The sequence below is a fragment of the Parus major genome, chromosome 1 (assembly GCF_001522545.3).
Source record: "Parus major isolate Abel chromosome 1, Parus_major1.1, whole genome shotgun sequence".
In the NCBI taxonomy this organism is placed as follows: Eukaryota; Metazoa; Chordata; class Aves; order Passeriformes; family Paridae; genus Parus; species Parus major.
This window is the reverse complement of record NC_031768.1, coordinates 15,046,470-15,071,444: the sequence shown is the minus strand read 5'-3', so window position 1 is coordinate 15,071,444 and position 24,975 is coordinate 15,046,470. Positions and strand designations below refer to the sequence as shown.

Here is a 24,975-nt window from a genome sequence, read left to right as displayed (position 1 = left end):
TTTCCTTTACTGTCTATAAATAAGGATATCATCTCAACTTTCAACTGGAAAATACAGAAGCCAACACTCCTACTCAGAAATCATAAAAAGCAGTTGTCATGAAAAGCAGTTTCTTACATGTTGCCGTGCAACAGATGAGTATGTCAATGTGCCTTACAAATAAAAAGGGAATATGTTTTACAGCTGTTAAACTATGCATAAAAATATGTGATACTCTAAGACAGCAGGTCTAAAAGGACTAACTACTGTTTGTAGAAGGGCATGTGATTTTGTAGAAGTGTTCACCTCACTTTAAATGTCTCCGTTTTGGTGGCCTCTATGTCTAGTCAACTTCCATATTCAATGCAGAGAAGTACTGTCAGGCCACAGAAATACAAATTAATTTCAAATAACAGGACTTACTATTTTATGCTTACTATAAAGAGAACCTGCATTATCCTACTTGAGGGTATCTGAGCCTCCACCAGTTCAGCTGCCCAGACTAAGTGCCTTTTCAGACACTTGTGGGTATGTAAGACACATGCATAGTATGGCTGAACCTATGGAATTGACAGGTCCCTCTGGTCTGACAGCTGGAGGCAAGTCAAAACTAAATACCCTGGGGTATCTCTAGGGGCTCCAGATGCAGGCTACTGATTTCAGCCCCCAAGCTTTGGTCTTGTGTCTAAATTTAGATTCAGGCATCTGATGTTAGAAACCAGCCTGTTACACTACAGTGGGGCAGCCAACGGAGCCTGTAGTGCGTTGACTGTACTGCAGTGAGGGTAGTGCAGGTCAGTGCACCACGGCCAGGGGAGATCAAGTCTCTAAAATGAGCAAAGCCTTGAGAGCTGCTCCTGACTCCAAGAGCAGACCCTACATTTGATGAGCTTAACCATGATTTGAACTCCCTGGACAGCAGCAAGAGATCTCCAGTGGGACCACCCCCCAAAACCAAACTCACGTGATTAGAACCCAAACTTAGGGCTCTGACACATAAGCTCCATCCAAACTTCAAAAGTTTAGTGAGAGGAACATCAACCGTAAAGAAGCAGCCCAGAAATGTGCATCTGAAAGTTTGCTCTCTGTAAGCACCATCAGCCTGACAAATTAAATAATACTAGTAGGGAACAGGAAAGTTCTTCACATGCTGCCACTCAGCATGAATTTTATGTGCCATTGGTTCAAGCAAACAAGAACTTTGTTGGCTTCACAGATTTTTTATTCTGAACACGAATGTTTGGACTTACCCATGACAATTACAGCTGGTTTTTCTGGCTGTGCCCTGTATTAGGTCTGGCTGGAGTTAATTTTCTTCACAGCAGCCCACATGGTGCTGTATTTTGGATTTGTGACTAAAACTGCACTAGTAACACACTTGTGTTTTGGCTATTGCCCAGCATACTCACACAGCTTTCTTTTTTTTTTCTTTTTTTTCTTTTTTTTTTTTTCCCCCCTTTTCTATCCCCTAAGTCGGCTAGGGTGGGCAAGAAACTGGAGAGGACACAGCAGCTGACCCAAGATGAGTAAAGATATATTCTGTGCCATATGGCCTCCTGCTCAGCAATAAAAATGGGTGGGCTTTGGGGGTGTTGGTCTAGGAGGTTTCCAGTCCTTGGAGACTGGCTGGACATCGATCCACTGTAGGTAGTGAATGAATTATCTACTGAACGGTGGTTGCCTTTGTGTTGCCTCTTTTTATTTCTCTTTCATTTATTTATTAAATTGTCTTTATTAATGAATTTTCTTGTTTTTGCTTGCCCTGCTCTCACCCTTATAGGGAGCAAGTGGCTGGGTGGAGGATGGCTGCTAGCTGGGGTCAACTCACCACACCTCCTCTGGTGTCTCTGAAGAAACAAAATTCAGATGAAGACAATGAACAAAAGTTTTGAGGGAAAAGAAGTGAGCAAAGAAAAAAATCCTTTTCACTGTTCTGAAAGCAGAGAGCACTATGAAATAAACATTTGGTGACTTTTCCAAACCGCTGGGCATGTGAGAACCACCAGGTCACAACTCAGATTCAGAGGATGAAAGGGGTGTCTAACTGCTGGTTTACTGCATTCTGAGGAAGGATTGGGATGTCTCTTTGTGGACTTGGCTAGGAAGTTCCACCTGCTCACTGCTTTGTCTTTGAGACAGTATAAAAGTATTTTATGTAAAAGCTGGTAGAAAGCTGACACACACTGACTTAGGTGGATGCAAAGCATCATGTAGATAAATATGAGATTCAGCACATTTTACACTTCAGTGGCATGCTACCTTAAATTATCATCATGGGTTTTTTTCCTATTCTGAGTATATCCACACTCCAAAAAGCAGCTGTGATAAATAATAGATTCAGTGAATTAGTCCAGAGTTGATGTGGATGAATTATACTGCACTAAAGAAACTGAATGCTGCACACTCAGGCAAGTCTCTAGTTACTGGGAACAGGCTTAGCATTTATTTTTTGGATACAGAACTGGCTGGATTCTCAGAGGTAAACAACACCTGAGCACAAGACAGATCATTCCAAAACAGCCATTCTCAGACACATACATTGATCCTCCATTCAGTAACAGCATCAACTCAAGATTAAGTGGGAAGCTAAGCACAAAAAATAGCTAAAAAGCTGCAAACAGCCACTGCAGCATCACTCTGACAGGATGTCTGCAGTGCAGCTTCTGCTCAAGGCATGGATGAATCCTATGTGTTTCAGGGTAAGAAATGCTTTGGATAGCAGAGGACTTGAGCATCCTGAGACCTATAACAGATAAACTTCCCTCAGGTCTCGCTTCCTATTTGAAGACTGGGTATTTCAATTGTCTATCTTGTCCTGATAGACAAGAGTGGAGAGAGGGCTGTGGTTTCAGCATCCAAAGTATCAGCTGATGATCTGGAAGTAAGTTCTCTCTAGCAGAAAGCTACACATCTTGTTCTTCTAGTTTTTGATGTTAAGAGCTCTGTTGTCTCATGACCTGTCCACTCTCCCCGCCAAACTCTTAACCTTTTCTATTCTTAACCTTTTCTGTTCTTAGCTTTTTCTTTTCTTAAAAACAAACAAACAAAAAAAAATCCAAATAGCAGCAAAACAAGGAATTAAACTATAGAAAAATATCAAAAATCAACCAAATGATAATGTGGTTCATAAAGAGCAAGAAGACAAACTTCTGAGAAGCACAAGAGGGAGCTGGGGGAGGCTCATGGCCCTTCTGTGCTCTGAATGCTGGCACAGGAGCACAGAGTGAAGGAACAGCCACAGAAAAAGAATATAGTTTATGCACAGTGCAAGTCTGGACTTCTTGAGTACAATTCAGACAGACATACACTAAATCACTGAACCCATGGATCATGCTGCAACAGAGGTGTCAACAGCACAGATGGGTTGGGAGCAAAGTACGTAACTGGACAAAGTCAGCTTTCAAACTTCTCCTAAGGGATAGGTAGACCAACATGATTTAAGCAAGCAAAAACAAAGCTAGCAGAACTCAAAATAATATGAACCTTTAAAACCAGATAAATAAAAGCAGATAAAAATCTAATAGGCTGTGTCACTTCAGTACTAAAATTGTCCTTACTCAGCAGGGTGCAATACCACAGAAGGATGTAGAAGCACTTAATGTCAACAGTCATGTTTAGATGGGAAGCAAGAAAAGATAAAAGAAAAAATTTCAGACACAGCATTGTATAGACCACACTGGAATTTGCTGAATTTGGGATTTTCCAAATGAGAAAAAATAAAAAACAGAAAAATACTAAAACTCAAAACAATATATCCTATTATATGCCTGGCAAATATACAAGATAAATTAAAACTTCAAACTAAGATACCAATACTAAGTATCCCTCAGCTGTAGATGATAAATCTCATTTTTACATTTGACATCCAAAGCTCTGTTTATACATCACAGACAGTTCTTCCAGAAGCCTCTTTTTCTCCTCCTTACCTGATAAAAATATATCTGTTAATAAACCCCCAACAGCAGATATCTTGGAAACAGTAAGGGAGGAGAAAATATGATACTCACGAGCTTTTCAGCCCTATTTTATCAATTCAGTACTTTACTCTGCCAGACCAGTCCCTCACTGCAAACTCACAGCTCCTCCCAGCCATGGGCAATGGGCACTACCCAAGGAACTGAATGAATGGATAAACCCAAAGAGAACAAGATGTTTTATGGGGGTTGTTATCATGTATCTTTGTGCAACACTGTCTGTTCCCAAGTTGAAAATGTGGCCTTTTTGATACATTCTCAACCCCTCAAAAAATCATTGCCTCAAGAGGGAGAGCAATAGCAGGAGGTAGCCTTCCTACAGAACATTCCTGCTTCATTAGCCAGGCCATTGCAAGGAGAGTATTCCACTGACAGAATTCAGTGGCTCAGTGTATATTTACCACTGCAGGGTGAAGAACTGATGTCAATTTACAGCTCTGTGAGTTGGGGTCCTGCAGTAGTATAGCAGGTAAATTCATTTGTTTGTATTTTGAGAGACTGGTTAAATATCATACTGTTCCAACCAGATCTGAGCAAACTGCATTTACTCTATCAGTGAACCCTGTTCACTTCAAAAGCGTGGCCCTTCAGTTTGTTCTCCTGCTACATTCTCAGGATTCACTGCAACCTTCAAGAGGGCAGTCCACAAACATTCAGTTAAGCTTACATTTCAAATGGGACAGTGGCTCTGGAATTTGCTTTTCCTCTTAGGGCAAGATGATACAATCTCTTTCTTTTACTCCTGTTGCTACTTCTTTGTAGAGTTAATTTTTGAGGCTTAAATATTTCCCCATCAGCAAAGTCTAAATCATACAGCAGTCAATGTGGACACAAACATTAATACTAAGCAAGAAAACAAGCAGCATTCCTTGAGCTTAAACTTCCTCTCTTTGAGTATCACTCATGTTTCTGAAATGCAGTAAACCGTACAAAATCTAGTGAAAAATTACATAATTCTTACCAAAACCACAAACCAGACAAAAAATCCAAACACTATACTCCATAGAATTTGGTTTTACTACTAATTGCTACACTCAAGACTCATAAGTAAATTGCACTAATAAATATTTTCATAGAAATTAGTAAGATGTAAGCTGTCAAAACACCACTTTATTGAAAAAAAATAGAAACAGAAGTAACTATGGTCCTATTAATATATATTCACTATTCCTTACACTTCTGTATCATGCAAAAAAGATTACTTGTTTGCTATGATCTTGATACTATTATGCAATAGCTCAACACAAATTTTAAATAGTGAATGGACTAATCAAATTAAGTGCTGTGGTCAATGTACTCTGTGATTGGCTGCCTTTGCTATTTTGTTGTCTGCTTATTTATACTCCCCTAGTGCAGTCTCAGTAATCTGCAATAACTTTCAGATGTAGTGGATGTTTTTGTTTTGTTAAATTTTAGAATCCAACAGAGCTACTTCAAAACTTACATATATTTTCTACAACATATCCTTTTCACCACAAGCCACTCATATTAAAAGTAAGCTATTTCATAGAAAACAATACATCTCACCCCAGAAATAGGATTGTAAACACTCATGCATTAATGTGCCATCCCATCTACATGACAGAGATGGAACTTCAAGAGCAAAATACTCCTCTAAATCTAGGAATCCACAAATCTAAACCAAACAGCTCTTCCCTTTTCTCTTCAAAGATGCACTCCCTCATTTATAAAAGGTTAGTGATGTTTTCCAAGAGATCACTCAAACCCTCTAAAGATTTGTGCCTTCAGCCTTCAGAGGACGTTTTGCTCTTCCTTTGAGCAAAAAGTCCTCTTTGGCCCTGAAAAGTTATCAGTTTATCCTGCAAAATCTTAAATCCATTTTTGAGGAGATTTACATAGTGTATTGTTGGGAGATGCACCTCTCCCAACACACACCTCTGCTTTTTGCTTCAACCAACTCACCCCATTGCAGAGCTTAGCCCATCTTGCATCTTCCAAGAGCAGATGGCACATCAAGTGACTCACTGCTGATCACTGCCCTGTCACATTAAAAAAGCTATAGAAAAAAACCAGACTGGAATCAAAGCATGAGAAAACTCAGCAGTCATCACTCCTTGCTGAAGCCCCATGGGCAGAGAGGGAAGATGCTGCTGGTACCTGCTTCCTCTCTCAGCTGGTTCTTTCTCAGTGCAACTGCATTTTTTTAATCCAGCTGGAACTAAGAAAAACATCATCAGTCATAGTGATGAGGAAAATTAAAAACTCTCCCATCTCTCCCAAGCATAACCTCTGCCTTGCCTGCAGCATTCATCTCCAAGAGTAATCCTAAAGGAATCTAAACCATGTATCCAAAAGCTCCCTCTCCATACTGAGCTTAGTCTATGGATCTTCTGTTTCTTGCTGCTTCCTTGGAGAATGGCACAGTATCTTTATAGTTTTATTCATAGTTTCATTTGTAGTTTTATTCATAGTTTCATTTGTAGTTTTATTCAGCAGTTAAAGACTCCAAGGAAGACTGGGATACTACCATCCCAGGCAAAAGTGAAAGTACTTGAGGTCCAATTACTTTTGTGCTGAACACAGCAATTGGAACACTCACCAATTTTCTGAGACTGCAAACTTCCCTGGACTGAATGCTTTCTCAAGCTTGTTTGTGGTAAAAAGCAAAAATTGAATTTTTGAGAAATGACAAATTATTACTAGACATAACAGGACATATTACAGATTACAGTCTTATGCCAGCATCTGTCCATACTCCTCAGTTCTATCAGACATTAACTTTATTACCAAGAAATTATTCCTCAGCCTATACTAAACACCAAACCAGACTGAAACATGTTTCATTTGCACTGAAACATTTTTCAATTTAAGTGAAGGACAACTTCAACTGAATGAAATGAGTCTTCAGTGATGTCATTCGAAGCTAAGAAAATTATATATAATTACATTACATCAGACCTTCCTATAGATGTGCTTCTCTTTCCCAAGCATGAACAGAGATGCCAAGAATTCTACTGAAGCTCCAGAGATTCCAGGAAAGATTAAATATTAAATAATGCAGTTTAGTTAAAATTCAGCAAAATACTGTGCAAATAAGTAGGCTATCCTTCTCACCAACTCTAGCAAAATGGATGTTGAATGAAGACAGTGATAGAAGAAGGATTTTTCTGGCCAAAAAGGTGAGGGAAATAACAAAGAGGTGAAAGAAGAACCATCCAGAGCCCAAGGCTGATGGAGAACTGTCTCTGTCAGCCAGAGCTCAATGGATCACAGTAGAAGATACATTTTTCTAATCTTTGGTCAGAAGATTTCCATACTCAGTTTATATATGTGAAAGTTTGAACCTGCCATACCCTGGGGATGGGATTTAGTAAGCAGTTTCAGCTGTCAGAAGTATGAGCAGATGTGGAAAGGAGCCTGGTTTCCCACACAAAGGCAAAGCCCCTGGACCACCCCTTCTGGTGGCACCTGCACTCAAGTCAGCTTGACCTGTTCATCTGCAGGTTGGCAAAGAAAACACATTCAGGAGCCCTCTTCTGCATTACCAGTTCACACAATTTTCAGTGTTTCAAGTTTTCACATCCTCAGGGCAACTGAATTCTTGCAGTATTTCCCATTAGAACCAGCTGGCCCAGGGGCACAAGGTAAGAGGATGTAGCAAGTCAAGATTGTGGTGGAGCTAATGGACAATAATTCACTAAAAGCTCTCACAAGCTGCTTTTGCAACTCTGAGCAGAAAATCTGTACAAACTAGTTTGTAACCACACACTTCCCTCAGACAGACCCTGCTCTGCTGATCCAGATTCTTTCCTGCATATATCTGCATGTGTTTTAGTTCTGAGACAAAATGTTATCCGCTAACTATCTAAAAGGATAAACACATCAGGGAAGAAGGATGGTGCAAGATTTAAAGAAAACCAACTCTGTTATATTCAGCTTCTTTTCTAAGGTATGGCTATATATATATATATATATATAGAGATAGATAGATAGATAGATAGATAGATAGATAGATAGATAGATAGATATAGATATATATGGTTCTCTTCCCTCTTGTTCTTTTCCACCAGAATCTGTAACATTTAGTTGTAACTTTATATAAATAAAATCAAAATATGGGAGATATATATGTATGTTATTTGGTAAGCTAGTTACATATGCCTCCCTAGAACAGCACAGAGACATACCTGAAAGACTTAATCATTACTTTTTCATTGCTAAGCACTGAAATGATGAAAAAAGAACTGAAGATAAGAGAACCAGAGAATAGTTTGGGTTGGAAAGGAACTTTAGGATCATCTAGTCCCAGTGCCCCCTGCCATGGGCAAGGACACCTTTCAGTAGACCTTGTGGCTCAGAGCCCCACTCAACCTGGCCTTAAACACTGCCAGGGATGGGGCAACCACAGCTTCTCTGGGCAACCTGTGCCAGGGCCTCAACACCCTCACAGTAACAAATTTCCTCCATCTAATTTAGACCTGCCCTCTCCCAGTTTAAAGCCATTTCTCCTGGTCCTGTCACTACATCCCCTTGTAAAAATTCACTCTCCAGCTCTCTTGTAGGTCCCCTTCAGGTCCTGGAAGGCTGCTGAAAGGTCTCCCCAGAGCCTTCTCTTCTGATTTCCCACACAAACTGTACCATGCATACAGTTTATTTCTGCTACATTAAGAAATAGAAATAAAATAATTTTAATATTTTTTTTAAAAAAAGAGAAAAAAGGCAAGGGCATTCACAACAAGAGAAATTTTTCTATGACCTACCTAAAAGTTACAGCCTGAATTTGGATCTTATTCAACTCTGATTAATTCCAAAGTATCCTCAAGGCTGAAAGTTGATCATGTAATTTAATTTTATTTTTCATGGCAGAAAACTTGAGGTAGGGTCACCAGAGCAGAAACAATTCAGAGGATTCTGTGAAACAAAGCACTTTGTCTAGGCACCACCTCTAAAAGTTTATCCTAAATATATCTATCTGCATCCTAGCTTTTTTTATATACAGGACACTCTTTTAACCAAAACCACAAAAAAGCATTCAGCTTGCTTTTAATAGCACAAAGTGCAAAAAAGAAAAACCTATGAAACCTACTTTTTGTTCTGCTGTCCACTTCTATTTTTGTTGGCTCCTGAGTTGCTGTGGCTGGAGGTAATTTCTTCCCAACACTCTGAAAAAAAGTAATTATTCTTCTTTAAAATATGCAGGTTCAGTTAAAAGTTGGACAACATAAAAAATAGTAATGGAAATACAAAATATAGGAGTAGAAAAGGGACAGTAGGCAAATTATAAATTATACTTATGTTTGTTACTGGGGATTAACTTTTTCTAAAATTATAAAGAATTCTTAAAAATGTGATCCTCCAATTTACCTTTACTAATGTTTACTAACATTTTTTAATTATAACCTTTTAACACTTTCCTGAGTTTCAGGGAAGACACACAGAAGTTTCACTGGTAGATTGAATATTAAGCAATCGATGAAATTACTTAGGGAAAAGTGTTATTTAGTACCAAAAGTAAAGCTGAAAGAAGCAGCATGGAGGAACCCACTTGACTTCTGCTCATAGAAGGAGTATTCATTTTCAGTCATGCTAGATTGAGTGTGATTTTTATATTGACAACATCTCTCTTATTTTCTTATTTCTTCTTAGCCAAAGTAACTAATTTACCATGGACTACTATAATAAGCAACAACAGGTAAGCAGAAACAGTAAACAAATACTATCTGCCCCCACCGAAATAAAATAGAATTAAATCAGTGATATCCATCTTTATGTATCTTCTCCTATTATTACATGCATGCTATCCCCTCTCTCAGACCTTGTCTCCCTATGAAGAAAGTTTTCTATCTTTAAAATCCTAGCAATGTGTAGGTGAGAAAATCAGTGTAATTGTTTCTGAAAAGCCCTAGCTGCCATTCCACATCCTTTCCTGGCAAGGTCTGCATAAACACCACAAGGCTCCTCCATGCTTTCATGACAGCCTGAGTAAAAGTTTAGAGACCAGAGAGCTAGGATCTAGTCTTGGAAGTACTGAGTACAATAAGGACCATAAGAAAACACTGGTCAATAAAAGAAGCAATGGGAGTAGAGCTCTTTGAGTAAAATTCCACGGTGTATAGACAATACTGAGAGCTCCATGTTAATACTATGTAATAATGTGCCAAAATGTATCTATGAAAAGGACTCAAATACTGGGATTTCAGGCTGGTAAAAAGAGCACGTAGGGAGGGAAGATAGTTTTGAGAGCTGTGCACAAGACAGTCATCAGATCCATGTTGACAGCAATGCAGACTATGAGTTGCAGTATCCAAAAGTATCCTGTTGCAACTTAATTTGCAGGTGGAGGCAGAAACATCTGACCTTCTGATAAGCTTATAACTCTATTCAGAATCCAGTGTTAGTGAACTTCTAAGGAAGAGAAATAAACAACAAAACTCTACAGAACCTCCCCAATTCTTTTCTGTGGTGGGAATGAGAGATAAGAAGCATTAACTGAACCAGTGATTAGGGAGGTAAAAGAGAAATAGGAGATGACAGACATCTCAAATGACAAATCAAGAGAGGGTAAAACTAAGAAAAGTGCATGACTCGGTTGTGCTGGAGAAGTTCAAAGTCAAGAAGGATGATGATCAATCCAAGATCTATCTGCAAAGCAGTGAAAATTGCACAAAAAAGATATAATGAAAATTTGAAACTACCAGGCATTTGCATTTACGCAGATAAAAGTACAGAATACCTCCAAGATGAAAGCAAGACTGGGAAAGCAGCTTTGTGTGCAGAGGCAAACAGGGCAGCTCAAGATAGCTGCACATCACAGTACATACTCAGTCATGATCAAACCTTTATTCACATCTCTGCTTCATGAAATTGTTTAGGAAAATGACTAAAGCAGATACTCTAAATGGCACTGCAATTTGGCTCATAAAGACATGCTCACACTAAAGGAATATGAAAAGCCTTTAAATTAGGGGAGGTTTTGTTTTTTTAAAGATTAAATTATTATGCAAGACCAATTAATTAAAAGAAATATTTTACTATTTGCTTCACCATACATGAATCATTGATTTTATGCCATGAAACCAAACACCATATAAACCCACAACAGGCTAAAATTTAACAAGCTACAGAATCACGGGCAGAAAGGAAGATATTTGTGTATCCTAGTGGAAAATCCATTATGCAAAGTGATTTCCTAGTGTATAGAAGCAGATGCAAGAGCAATACTTGAAAACATTAATTCAGCTCTTCATTCAGAACAAATTCCTGTGCAAGTGATAAATCAGTATTGGGAACCAACTTGTGAACAGAAAAGGGAATACTATCCAAACAAGGCTGCTCTTTTATTAGGAGCTAGGAAGAATAATTCAAATAATTTTTATAAGGGTTGCACAGGACCCACTCCAGTGAGATGGGATACCTGAATTAGGTGTGGGACAGGGAGAGGAGAAGACAAGTGGAACTGTTGTTCTTTAATTGTGAGGGACTGTGTTGCCCTGAGAATCAGGCCTTTTGATGCTGTTTCCATAATTTCAAGCCACTTTCCCAGGAAAGTAACTATAAACATAGGTGTTTATACATTCCATTAAAGATATGGACATCTCTCATGGCCAGTGTGGTTGGGAAGGTGGTGACCTGACTATCCAATGCCTGGTTGTTGTCAACAATCTATAAATACTGAAAAGACAGAATAAACCTTCTTCTTCTTTCATCACACTTCGAGCTGTGTCTGTGTAAATCATTTCATGTCCAACAGTGACAGGACTGCACTCTGGGATTTCAAGGGGGTGAAACAAGTGACATGAACAGGTAAAAGGAATAAAAATTGATAATTCATGCAAATCTGTTTTCAGGTGGACCTGAACTGCCAAGGTGCTTTACTTGTCCTGTAAAGTGGTCCTAAAGGAATAGAGGTTTTAAAAATTATTCTTTATTTATGTTTCCAATTGGTCTACATTTGCATGGAAAATGTGTCACCACTTTCTGAAAACAACTCCTTGAAACATAATATAGTACTTATTTGTTCATTAGGAAACATCCTAGGTAAACTTTCCTGACTCTAAAAGACACTGAATCCTCTGTGATCTGGTAAGTCTTATGGTTCTGCTACAGCAGGCTAAAGCTTCAAGTATAGCTAAGATTTGTGGGCTGGGAGTCCCAGACCAAGCATTATTGCAGCTACCAATTTTTCTGACAAGAAAACAAAAATGGGAGACAGTGATATCTCCCATATAAGCCAGAAACTTTCCTGCTGTCTCCAACTGTTCTATGTCACTTGTACTCCCATACAGACCAAATGTCTACCAAGTTTATTAGTGGTAAAGAGAACAAAGGAAGCCAAACTTAAATTCTTGCAGATCCAATATACATCTGCACAACACAGACTTTTCTTTTCAAAAACAGTTACTACAGGCTATTTTGTTGTCTTCTTCAGTTGAGGGTCCAATGCAATTTATCAAAACCTTGACCTCTAAAAAAAAGAAATATGGGAGCAAAGAACACACAATAGGTTGAAGATTTCACTATAATTCTTCTCCTCTGTTCTTCCTTTACATTAGAAGATGGTCCAAGAGGTTCTACACACATTGATCTATGCTACAAAATACTGATATACAGCTCTAGCTTTGCTGTTAGTCTCTTACCTGATTCATTCCTACCTATCAGGCTCAGTATTCTTAAGAAGCAAGCACATCTTACCCCTTTGGGACACAGGCACAAAAGAAGACTTAGAACTTGAAGGACGTTTTGGGAATTTAGACGTTTCAAACCCAAGAACAGGATCCTCAACCCTCTCATCAATCCCTGGCATCTCCCAGCATAAACTGTCTCACTCCATTTACCTAAATCTCTTGTGTTGTCAGTAATGTTTTCAATTAAAAGTCTAAGGCAGCATGAACCAGAATGCCCGTAATGTCATCTCCCAGCAGTGCCCTAAATACCAGGCTGCAGAGATGAGTGAAGTTCTGCATTTTCTCTCTAAAGCTGTATCTTGGATTCTTGGCTGCAGAATTGTTTCATCACCAGCAAGAAGGGCAGCATATCATTCTGTGCCTTCGTATCTCTAACACAGAGTACACAGTGGTACAGAGACACTCCTCAAGACTACTGTTTCAGTTTCCAGCTATCCTCCTCCAGCATGCTGATTATCATAAATCTCTTTTCTAGGTGGTGGCAGTGAGCATTGTTCCACTTACATGTCTCTGTACTTGTACACTGCACTCTGACTTGCTTAGTCCTGTCACACAAGAAAAACATGGTTTTCTGTCTAGAGAGTCTAGATTGACTCTCAACACAACAGATTATCAACAAAACAGGCAGAATCCTAATCCCACTATTTCTGCAAGGTGAGCATAATTAGATTATTTAGCTGCCAGACACAAATTTTGCTAATCTCCTGACAAGCGAACCTAAAGATGAAAAGGGAAGAAGTGCCCTCTTGCTGCAGAAACAGCTGATAGAGGCGTGGATAATCACCCTGATTTGGTGTTCAGATATTCAGATCTAGCAGCAACCTGGCAGTATTAATGTTTGGGTCAATGAAGCCAATGGAAGGACAGCCAGCACTAAATAACAGGTTCTGTAGGCCTTGATGGTATTTTGGTACACTGCAAATCTGTATCACTGCACACCATTTTCCTCTGATACTGAATTAACAGTGATTGCAAAAATGATTGAGGTGGCACACAAATGCAAGTAAATGAGGTCATGGTACAACCTGAACAGCCTCATTTTCTTTCATTTATATATTTGGACTCAACTGCAATCCCTGTAACAGCAGGGTACAACACAAGAGAAGCAGAGCACAAAAAGGACAGTATACAAGTGAGTTTTTCTCACCTAAACATACTGTGGTTGTTCTCTACAGCTATTGATCTCTGGCCAGAGGGAGAAAAGTAGACCTGTGACCAAATTTCTTCCTTCAGCATATTTTTGCATTGTACTTCAGGGTTTTCTGTTGTGGTTGAAAACTGACTTGTCTATTTACTTTTGTTATCCAGGTCTAGTGTGTCTAGAACATTTCATCTGAAAATTCAAACTGAATTGTCATTTATGCATAGATAGGCCCATACAGAAGTTTTTGTTACACTGGGCACCAAAGTAACATATTTATCCATTGAGGCTCCTTTGACAATATAGGCTTCTTGAGGCAATAGCTTATTTACTCAGGAATAAGGAAAAAATGATCATTTCATCATTCAGCATCATTTATTTTGAAAAGTGTATTGAGGTCTTTATTCTAGATAAAATGTTTTGGAACTGCTACTTGGAATATAAATCTATGAAGATAATCTTAAGGAATACAGCAGACATTAAAGAACTCATAAAAAGGGCCTGTATGAGCTGGAATCATTAAGCTTAAAACAGTTTGTCAGTTTGAATCATGAAAATACAGCAATGTGCACTGGTGCTTTATACAAGGGAGGAAAAGACAGTTATGCATCTTTTGTACTTTAAGAATTTCAGAAAACCTCAATGACTAGGTCAGAGGAAAAAATGTGTTATGTTTCTCTGACCACAATACTTCCTCTCAACATTCAACTAGTATATTTAGATATGGCTTATATGCATGAGAATTTTTCTAACATATAGGTTTATATGCAAATCCAGTGCCACTATTAGTGAGAGTATAAAAGCTGTATTCTTCAATGTTTCTTTACGCTCCATTTTGTAACTGAGAACGTTTGTTCACAAAGAAGAAGAAATGGTTATTAGAGTCTTCTAGCTCTGGATTAACAAGAGTATAAATGATCTTCTCATTAACTATATATACTGCTGACTTTGTGAGGGAGCAGCAAAATTAAATTTTTTTTTTTCTAATATGCATGAAGTGCTTGAGGAATGTCATAAAGTCCTTTATCCATCCTATCTGTCCTGCTTTAAAATCTAAAAAAGAGCCAAAATATGAAAACTCCAAAGACTTTCAGATGTCAAAATGCTCTCACTTTGTCAGAACCAAAATAAATGTCCAAGATTTCATTTTCTCCCATGCTACCAACATTCAGTTCCACATAAAGCCCTTTCTGTGACAGCATGATTAAGTATTGCTATCCTGAGGTTTCCCAAAAGGACAGAGCTAACACTTTTCTGAAGGGTCACCACATGGGACTTCAAAGAGGGTAATGGGAATTTTAAGAAACATTTATAGAGTAAACAAAAATTCTTGAAGAAAAGTGAACTAAGCACCTGTCTACACATTTGGTTGCCTCAGTCATCTTCAGTAGCTTCTTCCTCTGTAACTACTTTCTTCACAGCTTTGCTTTGCTAGAAAGACTATCCACGTGCATGTATAATTATTTGTGTTTTTTAACACCAACCAGTTAGCTACACCTGCCCAAGCACTCCCAGCTAGTACAGAGAGACTCACTTGCCAAAACTGCACAATTTTCTACAGAGAGCTTAGCAGGAGCGGGCCCTGCTCAAAGCCTGGTGCAGGTGAACTTCCCTTGGCTCAGCAGGGGAGGAAACAAAGACTGGACACCTTCAGGTAAGGGCTGAGACCCTGGAGGGCTCAAGCTGGAAGATAAGAGCAGTTAATGGCCTGCCCACATAAACATGGAGAAAGAATCCAATGAGTTATTGGAAGACCCCAGATGATAATTCACCCCTGGACCAGGAGGTGCACGCGGGGCATGTGAACATCCTGTGCACAGACTGCGAGGGTGTAAAGGCCCAGGGACTTCTTTGTACAGGGTCCCTCTCCTGAGGCACCCAGCTTGAGCTTAAAAATCAACCAACTCTGCCTCAAACCCAGGGTCCAAACTCTTCTTTAGTAATTCTTGCCTTTACATCATTCAAAAGTTGAAACATGACCTTCACTCAGCTCTAAATACCAGATGATGCTTCCCTAAAGAATGGTTCTAACCACAGCATACACTCAGAGAGCTTTCTAGTGGAATGTTGGTAAATATTCCACAGAATGTAGACAACAAAGCAATTAAAATATTTTAAACTTCATATTACAGTTTCTTTTCACACAGTTAAACTATATTTCCTTCTATCTGACAACTGAAAAAGGCACATTTTCACACTTTGTCCATATTCCAGCAAATTAAAGTGCAGTTTTTTCCAACTGATACCTATATCAGATGACTCTTGGACTTGAATGAATATAGGCCTTCTGATTTATGCCATATCTTTGTAAAGAAATAAGTTCTTTTTTTTAAGTTTGGAAAATATTTTACATGTGAAAGGCTTTACCCTTCTGCAGTAAGATTGCAAACTTCTGTATTTAGATGCTGTGAAAGGCATATGAACTGCTGGCATCTTAATTCTTTCTGTCTAGACAAAATCAACAATCTCTAAATAAAAGATGATCCTCCAAATAAACATCCTGTTCTCATAAAGCAAGAGCCTTCATCCCACTGGAGCTCCTTGGAAATGAACACAATTTCAGCCACCAGCATGACTCTTACCACAATTAACAGGTTTGGACAAAGCAGAAAAGTCAAGAGTGAAGAAGTGGAGGCTCTAAAAATGCTCATGTACATCAGTCCACCAGGAACTCACCACACCACCAGTGTTTTAGAGGAAAGCAATATTCAAGTAGACAACAAGAATATGCTGCTTGAATGTTGAAGGCTTTTGGAATTTGCATGCATATGCAGAAAAACTTAAGGTATCTTGGGGAAAATGCTATCTAGTGTTCAATTCAGGAGTTACTTCTTGAATACAAAGGAAGAAAAAGAAAGAAAAGACAAGGTGTGTATAAAAATAGCATGTCAGTCTAAATCCTACTACAATGCCCATTGCAGAGATTGGTAAACAGGTTGTGATTACAGCACCCTTGGATCACTCGGTGCCCTAGAAATGGAGCACTGATTGTCAGAGCATCTTACAGCTACTGTGTCTGTCATCCACTGTCATGGCCCTGGAATCCAAGCAGACAGGCAAGCAAGCAAGTAAACAAAGCAAAGGAAACAGAACTGAGGTCCCCAGACAAGGGAAATTTTAGAACAAAACATGAGTTTTCTGGGGTTTTTTTCCTGATTAATTAATATTTATTCTTCTGATATAATTATTTCTTACAGTTGATAAGAAGCAAAACAACATCTACCCATTGGTTAAAATGCTTAAACTACTTGAAGTCCAAGAATAAATTCTTTGAATGCTTAAGGAATAATCACTTTTTTTATTAAAAACTATTTAATTTTTCAAAATAACTGTAACTTCTGAAATACTTAACAAAAGAAGTTACTGGTGTTTTACTTACATCACAAAATATTTGAAAATCATGTAAAGGGAAGTCCTTGAAAATCACTTGCTGGACAGATAAGGAGTTATTTATGTGATTCTCAACATCTGTGGCAAAATAAAGACAAAATGACAAGCTTGTACTACCTTTGGCATACCACTGTGAAGTACTGCATACAGAAGAAAAGGAAGGGAGAAAGGAAGGCCAGGATGATTTAATCAGTGTGTGTTGACACTCCCTATTGGCTCAGAGTCTGCTACTCCAAAACTAAAGATGAGACAAAGTTCTTTGGTAGATTTTACAGGTGTGTATTTTCTTTAAGAGAAGGCACTAGGCCCTGCAATGAAACTTACTTTATTGCTTTTATCTTGTATGAATCAAATTTTATCTAGTAATATATTACTCACTATTGTTCATTATTTTAGTGATTACTTAGCATGATTTCTCACTTTAACCACTGAAAAGCTAAGAAATCTTAAAATTTAGGGTTTCATACTGCCCCTTGCTATGTTGTGACTACGTGAGCCTCACAGTTTACATGTAATCTGCTTATACTTCTTAGCACAATGACTTTCAGCTGCTTTTGTCACTGAGATGTAAAATGACCAGATTTAGCATTCTGATGTAGTTATTCAAGATGGAGTTAATGTCATTCAAATATCAGCTGTGAGCCAGATGCCAGTCACTGCAGGCTTACCTTTTGTCACTGGAGGTAAAACAGTCCTTTTAGCATGTAATTCATCTTTGGGATAAAGAAAGTTCCTGTTCTAATAATGCTTTTTAGTCTACAGACTGTGAAGACTGCTTGCTGTCTACAAGCAACCTCATAGACACCTAAATTCAGTCACCAGAATCCCATGATAGTTGGTATTTTTAAATATCATTGTTGTCTATTCATCACACATGTTACCTGCCAGGACAGCAGCCAGGTAATCTATCTAAAGATCTGTCCTTATCTATCTGGATCTATATATCCACAGCTTAGCAATAAATCTATAAATACAGCTACCTAAAAACCAAATGATGCAGTATGCAATGTTGTCTTTATACAAGTTATATTTTGCATAGCCAATTCACAGCAATTTTCATTAAAATACACAAATTTAAAAAGTTGCTGGTTCTGGCTCCTGAAGAAGATTGAAATTATAACCTCATTGCACACTGAAAACTAAAACTGAGATTAGGAAGAGTTTACTGTTCATCTTTCTAAAAAATTTATTAACTTGTATAAATAACTTATTAAAAGATAGAAAACAAAGAGTAGGATTTCATTGTGGGGATCAGTGGAGTTGTTCAGGGGTCTAGATCAAGGCCCTTGTTTTCCACACCTTCACAGATGACCCACCAAAGGGGAAAGACAGAAACTAAGTTCAGGTAGAAATAAAATCACACATTTGGAGGAAAAGTGCTATCTTAAAAAAAGACAGAAATGACAGGCTTTGAAACTCATACTTGTTAATACTTTGGAAAGCAATAAAGAGCAATGGAAAGTGCTATCAAAATGCTGCATAAGTGCATCCAACACCTTGGCCATTGTGTGTGGTTCTCACCTCCTTTTGCCCTCACACACAAACCACCTGAGTTCCTAAAGAGACTGAAAAAGACAGAAAGTCACCAAGAATGATCAAACATGGAACAGAGCCTTCATTCTGGGGAAAAAAACATACACAAAGGTGATAAAAATCAGTTACACACAAGTTATAAAAATTAGGAGAGAAGGTAGGGAGGAGTCACTTGGTAACTCTTCAAGTAATTAAAATTAAGGACTCACTCATCTCTTCCAGTAATAAAAATTAAGGGCTATCAGATGAAATTAGCAGGTGCCACATTCAAAACAGAGGGAGGTAACTCCTTTCCACAGTGTGTGATGCAGCAGATTGGAATGCTTTCACTGGAGCTACAAGTGCTAAAATGTTACATACAATGAAAATGTGACTACTTAATTTCCAAAGGAACAGAACTCCATTATGGTTATTAATACAAATTTAAAAATGATTGGAGGCTGTTAAGACACCCCTCAGAAATTTCTTTGTGCAACCTGTTTCAAGAATCTTCCCCAGGCTTCCAGCACTGACCTCTCATGGAGGTCCAATGTGAGCCCAGGCACAGTCCTGATCCAATCTACAGATTTCCCAGGATCTTCCAATTTCCAAGAAATATTATTCTTTAACATATGGAAATGGAATATTTAATACAGGACTCTTTAGAAAGTAAATTTAAATAAAACAAAGTGATATAAAACCAAAGTGATAACAAGGGAAACATCAAAGGATTACTCCAACTCCTATCTCCCCCCCAAATACTATCAAACACATGAAGTTCTTCAGTTAAAAAGAAAGCAGAATCATAGAGAAACCAAAGATATATGGAGAAAATAATTAGAAAAGCCTTCAAAATTAAACAGTCCTCTGATAGGACACTACAGAAATTTTCAATGGAAAAATTTCAAAACTAAGAAATGTCTTATGGTATGTATATAAGTCAACTTTCCTGGGCCATCTTTTGTAGTTTCCACAGAAGTGAAAAAACCACTATGAATCTAAAAGATTACAAAAATTGAATACTGAATTGACAGTCAGCTATTAAAATGAAAAAGACAAATCCGCAGTATAGAAATGTATATTTTATTTCCTGTTTAGCCACCTCAAACATATTATGACCTGTAAGGTGGATTATGTCCACCACAACACTACAAAGTGAAACCTTGCACAACTTACCAACCCCCTGAATAAACTCTTTCCAGTCAAGCTGTCTGGAAGGGCTTTGAATGTTACCAGCTTTTGCTGAGAAACTGCTAGAGATTTTAAGACATCTTGAGATGCACAATATTTCAGAGTATGAATATAAACTGTTCTCTCAGTGATGAAATTGATGTTTATCCTGAACTGTTTGTATTGTCCACATTCATGTAATTTATATTTCTGCATTTAAGGGAGTCTCAAACCTTCATAGTGGGGAAGACTTCTAATTAGAGAGGCTGCTCACAGACTCCTAACTTCCCATTTGCAATGACAAAACATGTCTTCAGCAATTTCAGAACTGCTTAAATGGAAAATTACTTCTGTTCCTGTTTCCAGCTGTTGAGCTCCATTTAGAAATGACCTGAGCCAGCACCAAATGTCTCATCCAGCTACCCAAGCACTAAAACTACCAGGTATTAAACTACCACCATCAGTCTTCAAACCACAGATGAAGAATATCTTCGTCAGCATTAAGCAACTCACCAGAGAAATCTGTGCTATCTGAAATAGCATTCAAAGAAATAAGTAGGTAAACCATGCAATACAAAATTTTTGGTTAAACCTCTTGGATGGAAAAGGGGGTAGAAACAAAACCATGAGCAGGGAAATCTCATTCCCATTAAAACTCTGGGTAGCTTGGAGAGCAGAACAGTGCATATTTTGCTTTTTGCAGTGTTGTCCACAGTTAAAACTGATCTACTAACAGGTAAATTCAGACTCTAAAGCTGTTGTAACTTCATATTCTGACATGTTCTTAAAATTTGAAATTATGGGCAGGCAGGAGACTGGAGAGGCTTTTTCCTACCAACATGCTTGATGTGTTGGACAGGAGAGAATCCTATATATCCTCACTTGCATGCATTAAAACATCAGTATTTGTACAGTATCTCTACAGTATAATACAGATGTATAGTATTTTACAGTATCTGTAAAATTTGGAATCCTGACATTTGATGCTGTCAGGCTGTCAGTTTCTAACCATTAATGAAGTAAAAATCTGCCTGCCTAAAAGATTAATGGTGAGAAAGTGAACAGTCTGGATAGAGTTTAGATTAGATAGATGCCACTGAAACAAATGGAGCGAGACATATTAGAACCACTGATGAGTAAAAACACTTAAGTAAATGAAATAAAAAGCAAACACAGAATGAAACCCACACATCACGCTCCCAGCTGCCTGATCTCAAAGCTCTGGAAGTGGGCACATCAAAATGAGCATGATGAACAAGCTCATTTTCTTTTTTCTCAAGCTGCAGATTTGTAATGCTAGAAGGTGCGTTTGTATCTAAAGTATTTTTTTAAGCAGAAGGTCTTCTTTCTTCCCTGTTTTATTTTTCATGCTCCTTTTTTAGTTTCCCTCACATAAATGTAAAGGAAACATGTCCCCTTGCTCTCTTATGTCATGAATTTTATGATTTGCAGATTGCTGTTCACAATTAATTTCTATCTCTTCTAGGAAAAATACTCTAGTCAGTCTGCACTGAGTGAATGAAATTCCTTCCTACTCTCCCAGGAGAACCATGCCTGTCTAGATTGCAGCTGGTAACTTGCATGATCCAGATTGCACCATCCAGCTTAAAACCATGGTTATAAAACCTCCCTCTTTTACAACAATTATTTAACCTTACAACTGCTACATGAATCTCCACTTCCTTTTGCAGCAGTAAGGAAAGCAGTGCAGCTATTTCCATCTCTAAATAGAATTTAAAAAAGCTATGAAAACAGTAAGCAGGGAATGTCTCTTTAATATCTTCCTCTTTAAAGTGGCAACATTATTTCTTTGCTCTTTTGTGAAAGTTAGGATTTTGTCAACAAACTGACAAGTGGCTGTTCAATGATATTTTTCAAATTCAGTTATTATAAACAAAAGTGCAAACCCATACTGTCATGCAGATTATCCCAGATTTAGTGCTGAAAACAAATATTTCTTCTATTTTGGATTTATACTTTTTCTTTTCTCCTCATATTAACTTTAATTTTTTCAGATTTGGGGTTTTCCCCCTCACCTTACATCACTGAAATCAGAAGTTACTGAGGTAGAACAGGGAGATATTTTTATTTTAAACACAGGGAAGATTGCAGAGCAACAGTGACTCAAAACACAAATGGAAAGTGACTTTTACCATGTATTTCAGCTTTTCTTTCCAGAAAGTGCTTTAGATACCAAGGCTTCTGCAGAAGGAAGCATCAGCTGTCCAGGTGGAGGACTCTGCTCTTTGTGTGGCCACTGCATGGCACAGAGCCCAGCCCCCAGCAGAAAGCAGCCACCAGCAGCCCCTGCTTGGCTACTCATCACTGCAGCATCAGGACCTCCTCCCCAGGAGCTGCCCTCTCTCCTCTCCCCTTGGCTTTTATGGGGAAGCTTTTATAAAGCACTCAGTCAACTGACTGTAATAATATAAACTCACATCTCTAGTATTTAAATACTATTTTAGAAACACAGGATGCTAAGAACCTGCTATAGAAACACACACACATCATTAAAAAGGCTTCTTAGAAACTGTCCTACAGATTTTTTACCTTACCAAGTGCCTGGCTGATCTATGATCCTTTCACACTCCTCCTTTCCTCCTTCCTCTTTTCTTTATTCAAGGCAGAAAACAAGAAAGACACATGGCACATTTTAGGAGAAAAAGCAATTAAAAAAACTTATTGCTTCATTTCTGCACACAGTTTACTCACTTTAGCTGTGAAAAGCCAAAGTTGAGGGAAATTTTCAATTTTGTACTAAGAGCTCTCAAAGTATCTGCAAATAATTAAACAGTTTACTTGGTATCTCTCCATTCAGCTTTCTACAAAATTTTACAAGCAACAGTTGATTCTAGTTGTTTATTTCTTGGGGGTAAATAAAAAGATAATTTCCATGTAGGTTTTATTATCACAATATCATTTTCTAAAACATTCATATCAATTTTTCTCACATGGACAAATGGCACATCACATAGAAGAGGAATTAGTAAAGCTCTTCCTCTTTTTTCTGCAAAGAAGTACAGTTTTGTTAGTGTACTTAGGACAGAAAAAACACGGGGTGGGGATGGTGAATTTTCACTTACTAAGCAAATATTTGAAAGAGCAACACATCCTAAAGCCTTTAAAACTTGCCTTGCTTAACTCTAAACTTGCATTATTCTTTAGAGTAAGAAAATTGAAACCACATCATATAGAAATAGAAAACATGTGTGCAAGTTTAATTGCCAAACAAGCAGAAAGGAGAAAACTCAAGCTAAATAGAGCCAGGAGAGAATGTTTTTCACACAAATGTAACCTCCTATTCTAATATGGACCTCCATAGCAGGAATGGACTTCAGGAACCTCAGCACTCTTTTTTCTTTTTTAATTTTTACCTACCCAGCATCTCCAAAGTGTGCAGAAGAGCCAGAGAACCCTGCAGCTGAAACCTGTGCTATGCAGAGTATATATTACAATACAGTTTTTAAGAGCCACAGAAAGAAAACCCCAACTAATTGTAAAAGAAATACCTCCTCTCCCATTGTGAAGCCAAGCTGCCCTTCAGCAGCTTGAATTGTCCAAGAAGAGTCCTGGAGTCCTGCCCCTTCCTTGCATGAGCTCAGCTCAGCGAGAGCAGGAGCCCAGCCCTGACACTGACTCAGCCGGGCCATCCCCAGGAAACAAAAGCTCCCCTTGTTTATTTCACAGGAAATCTGGACCTTTTCCTACCTCTGCTCACTCACAGCAAGAAGTTTCCTCTCCTTTCCAGCTTAGACTTCCCTGCTTTCTTGAGACCACCAGCTAAGAAAAGCAAGGATGTGACGATTTATAGAACTTCTGTCAACAGCCCAGGCAGCAAATTTTGCAAATAACTCTATTGGCAAATGAGCTTATGACAAATTCTGAATGTATTGGTCTTCCTGGCAGGAGGAAAAAAAAGGTTGAAATTTTGTGTAACTTATGTCTTTGTTTTGGCTTGTGTTTTTAAAGAAAAATGTTCAAGAAACTGAAATATCATTAACATGATGCTCTGTTCCATTAAAATCTTATAAATTCTTAATGCTGCCTCCCTACAAACATTCCACTTTAAAATGTCTGAATAAGGGCAGGGGAGAGAAAGACACAGATGAGTTGGAAGAAATTAAAGATTTATATTTAAGCAAGCCAGAAAATACTATACCCTCTCATTTCCATTTGACTATTAAAAATAATCCTTAACTAGGAAAAACATAAAGAAAGAAAACATTTCAGAAAAATTCCACAAGCTAATAAAGCTAAATAGGCAACAAAAGGTGAGGGCACAGATTTCACTTTAAAGGTTTGGTTTACATTCACCAGCCTTTTTATTTAAGTAATTTTCAAAGTGGTGTAAGTAAATTTCAAGGCAGTTAATTTTTTTTACATAACTATTTCTTCAATTTTCAAAGCTAATGTGTGCTAAGAATACCAGAAATTATTTTATTAGAATTTATTTATAATCTTGTCAAAGTTATAGAACTTAACAACTCAGATGTAGCAATTAAAAATCAGTTATACTATCTAACAAAATCCAAATGGAGCAAGAAAGAAAAATACATTTTACTGAGAAACACTAGGACAGTTTATAAAACTGTTTATCCCTAAAGTCTTGATTACACTAATTTAAACCTTTTCATATCAATGTATATAAATTAATTTTGCATAGGTAGATTTTATTGCTATTAATAAACATATATTGAGCCAGGAACCAGTCCTCTCAAGCTCATCAGAGAGTAACTAAACTAGCTTGATTGTCAGTACTGTTACTTTCTGAAGCATTTTCTCTGTACAGTTGAAACATGAGACAAACGTTCCTAGAAATTCAGTTTATGTCTCCATCAAGTGTCTCTAGAACTCAGGAAATCAGCTTTGTTTTAAGCTAGGTAAGCAAAGTGTTTTGGGGCTTTTAACAATTCTACATTTAGAATGCCTGTTGGGGTAAAAGGCGTGGTAATGGTACAGACTCAAATGAAATTCAGAGATTTACAGTGACTTGCAAGCTAATGATCACCAGCTGGATCCAAAGCAACTTAAAACATATAGACTTTTATTGCCATCCTATTATGAAATAAAATTGCATTAGCTTAAACCTACACATCCTGTTTTTCTGACTGGAGCATCCTAAGATTTCCTAATCAAAACCATGACTGAAATAACAGGAGTTTTC

The 24,975-nt window shown here is 37.9% G+C and overlaps 1 protein-coding gene across 8 annotated transcripts in view; it reads right to left on the bottom strand.

Moving 5' to 3' along the window:
- Window positions 1-24,975, bottom strand: part of SH3KBP1 (SH3 domain containing kinase binding protein 1) — a 214,114-nt gene that overhangs the window by 53,525 nt on the left and 135,614 nt on the right. For 7 of the 8 annotated variants that reach the window (XM_015635209.3, XM_033512366.1, XM_015635182.3 and 4 more), the window contains one exon: window positions 9,001-9,076. In XM_015635209.3, coding sequence (XP_015490695.1) covers window positions 9,001-9,076 — 76 coding nt within the window. Of the gene's footprint in view, window positions 1-9,000; window positions 9,077-23,320; window positions 23,395-24,975 lie in introns of those variants that run through there. The other variant, XM_015635236.3, reaches the window with a different exon arrangement.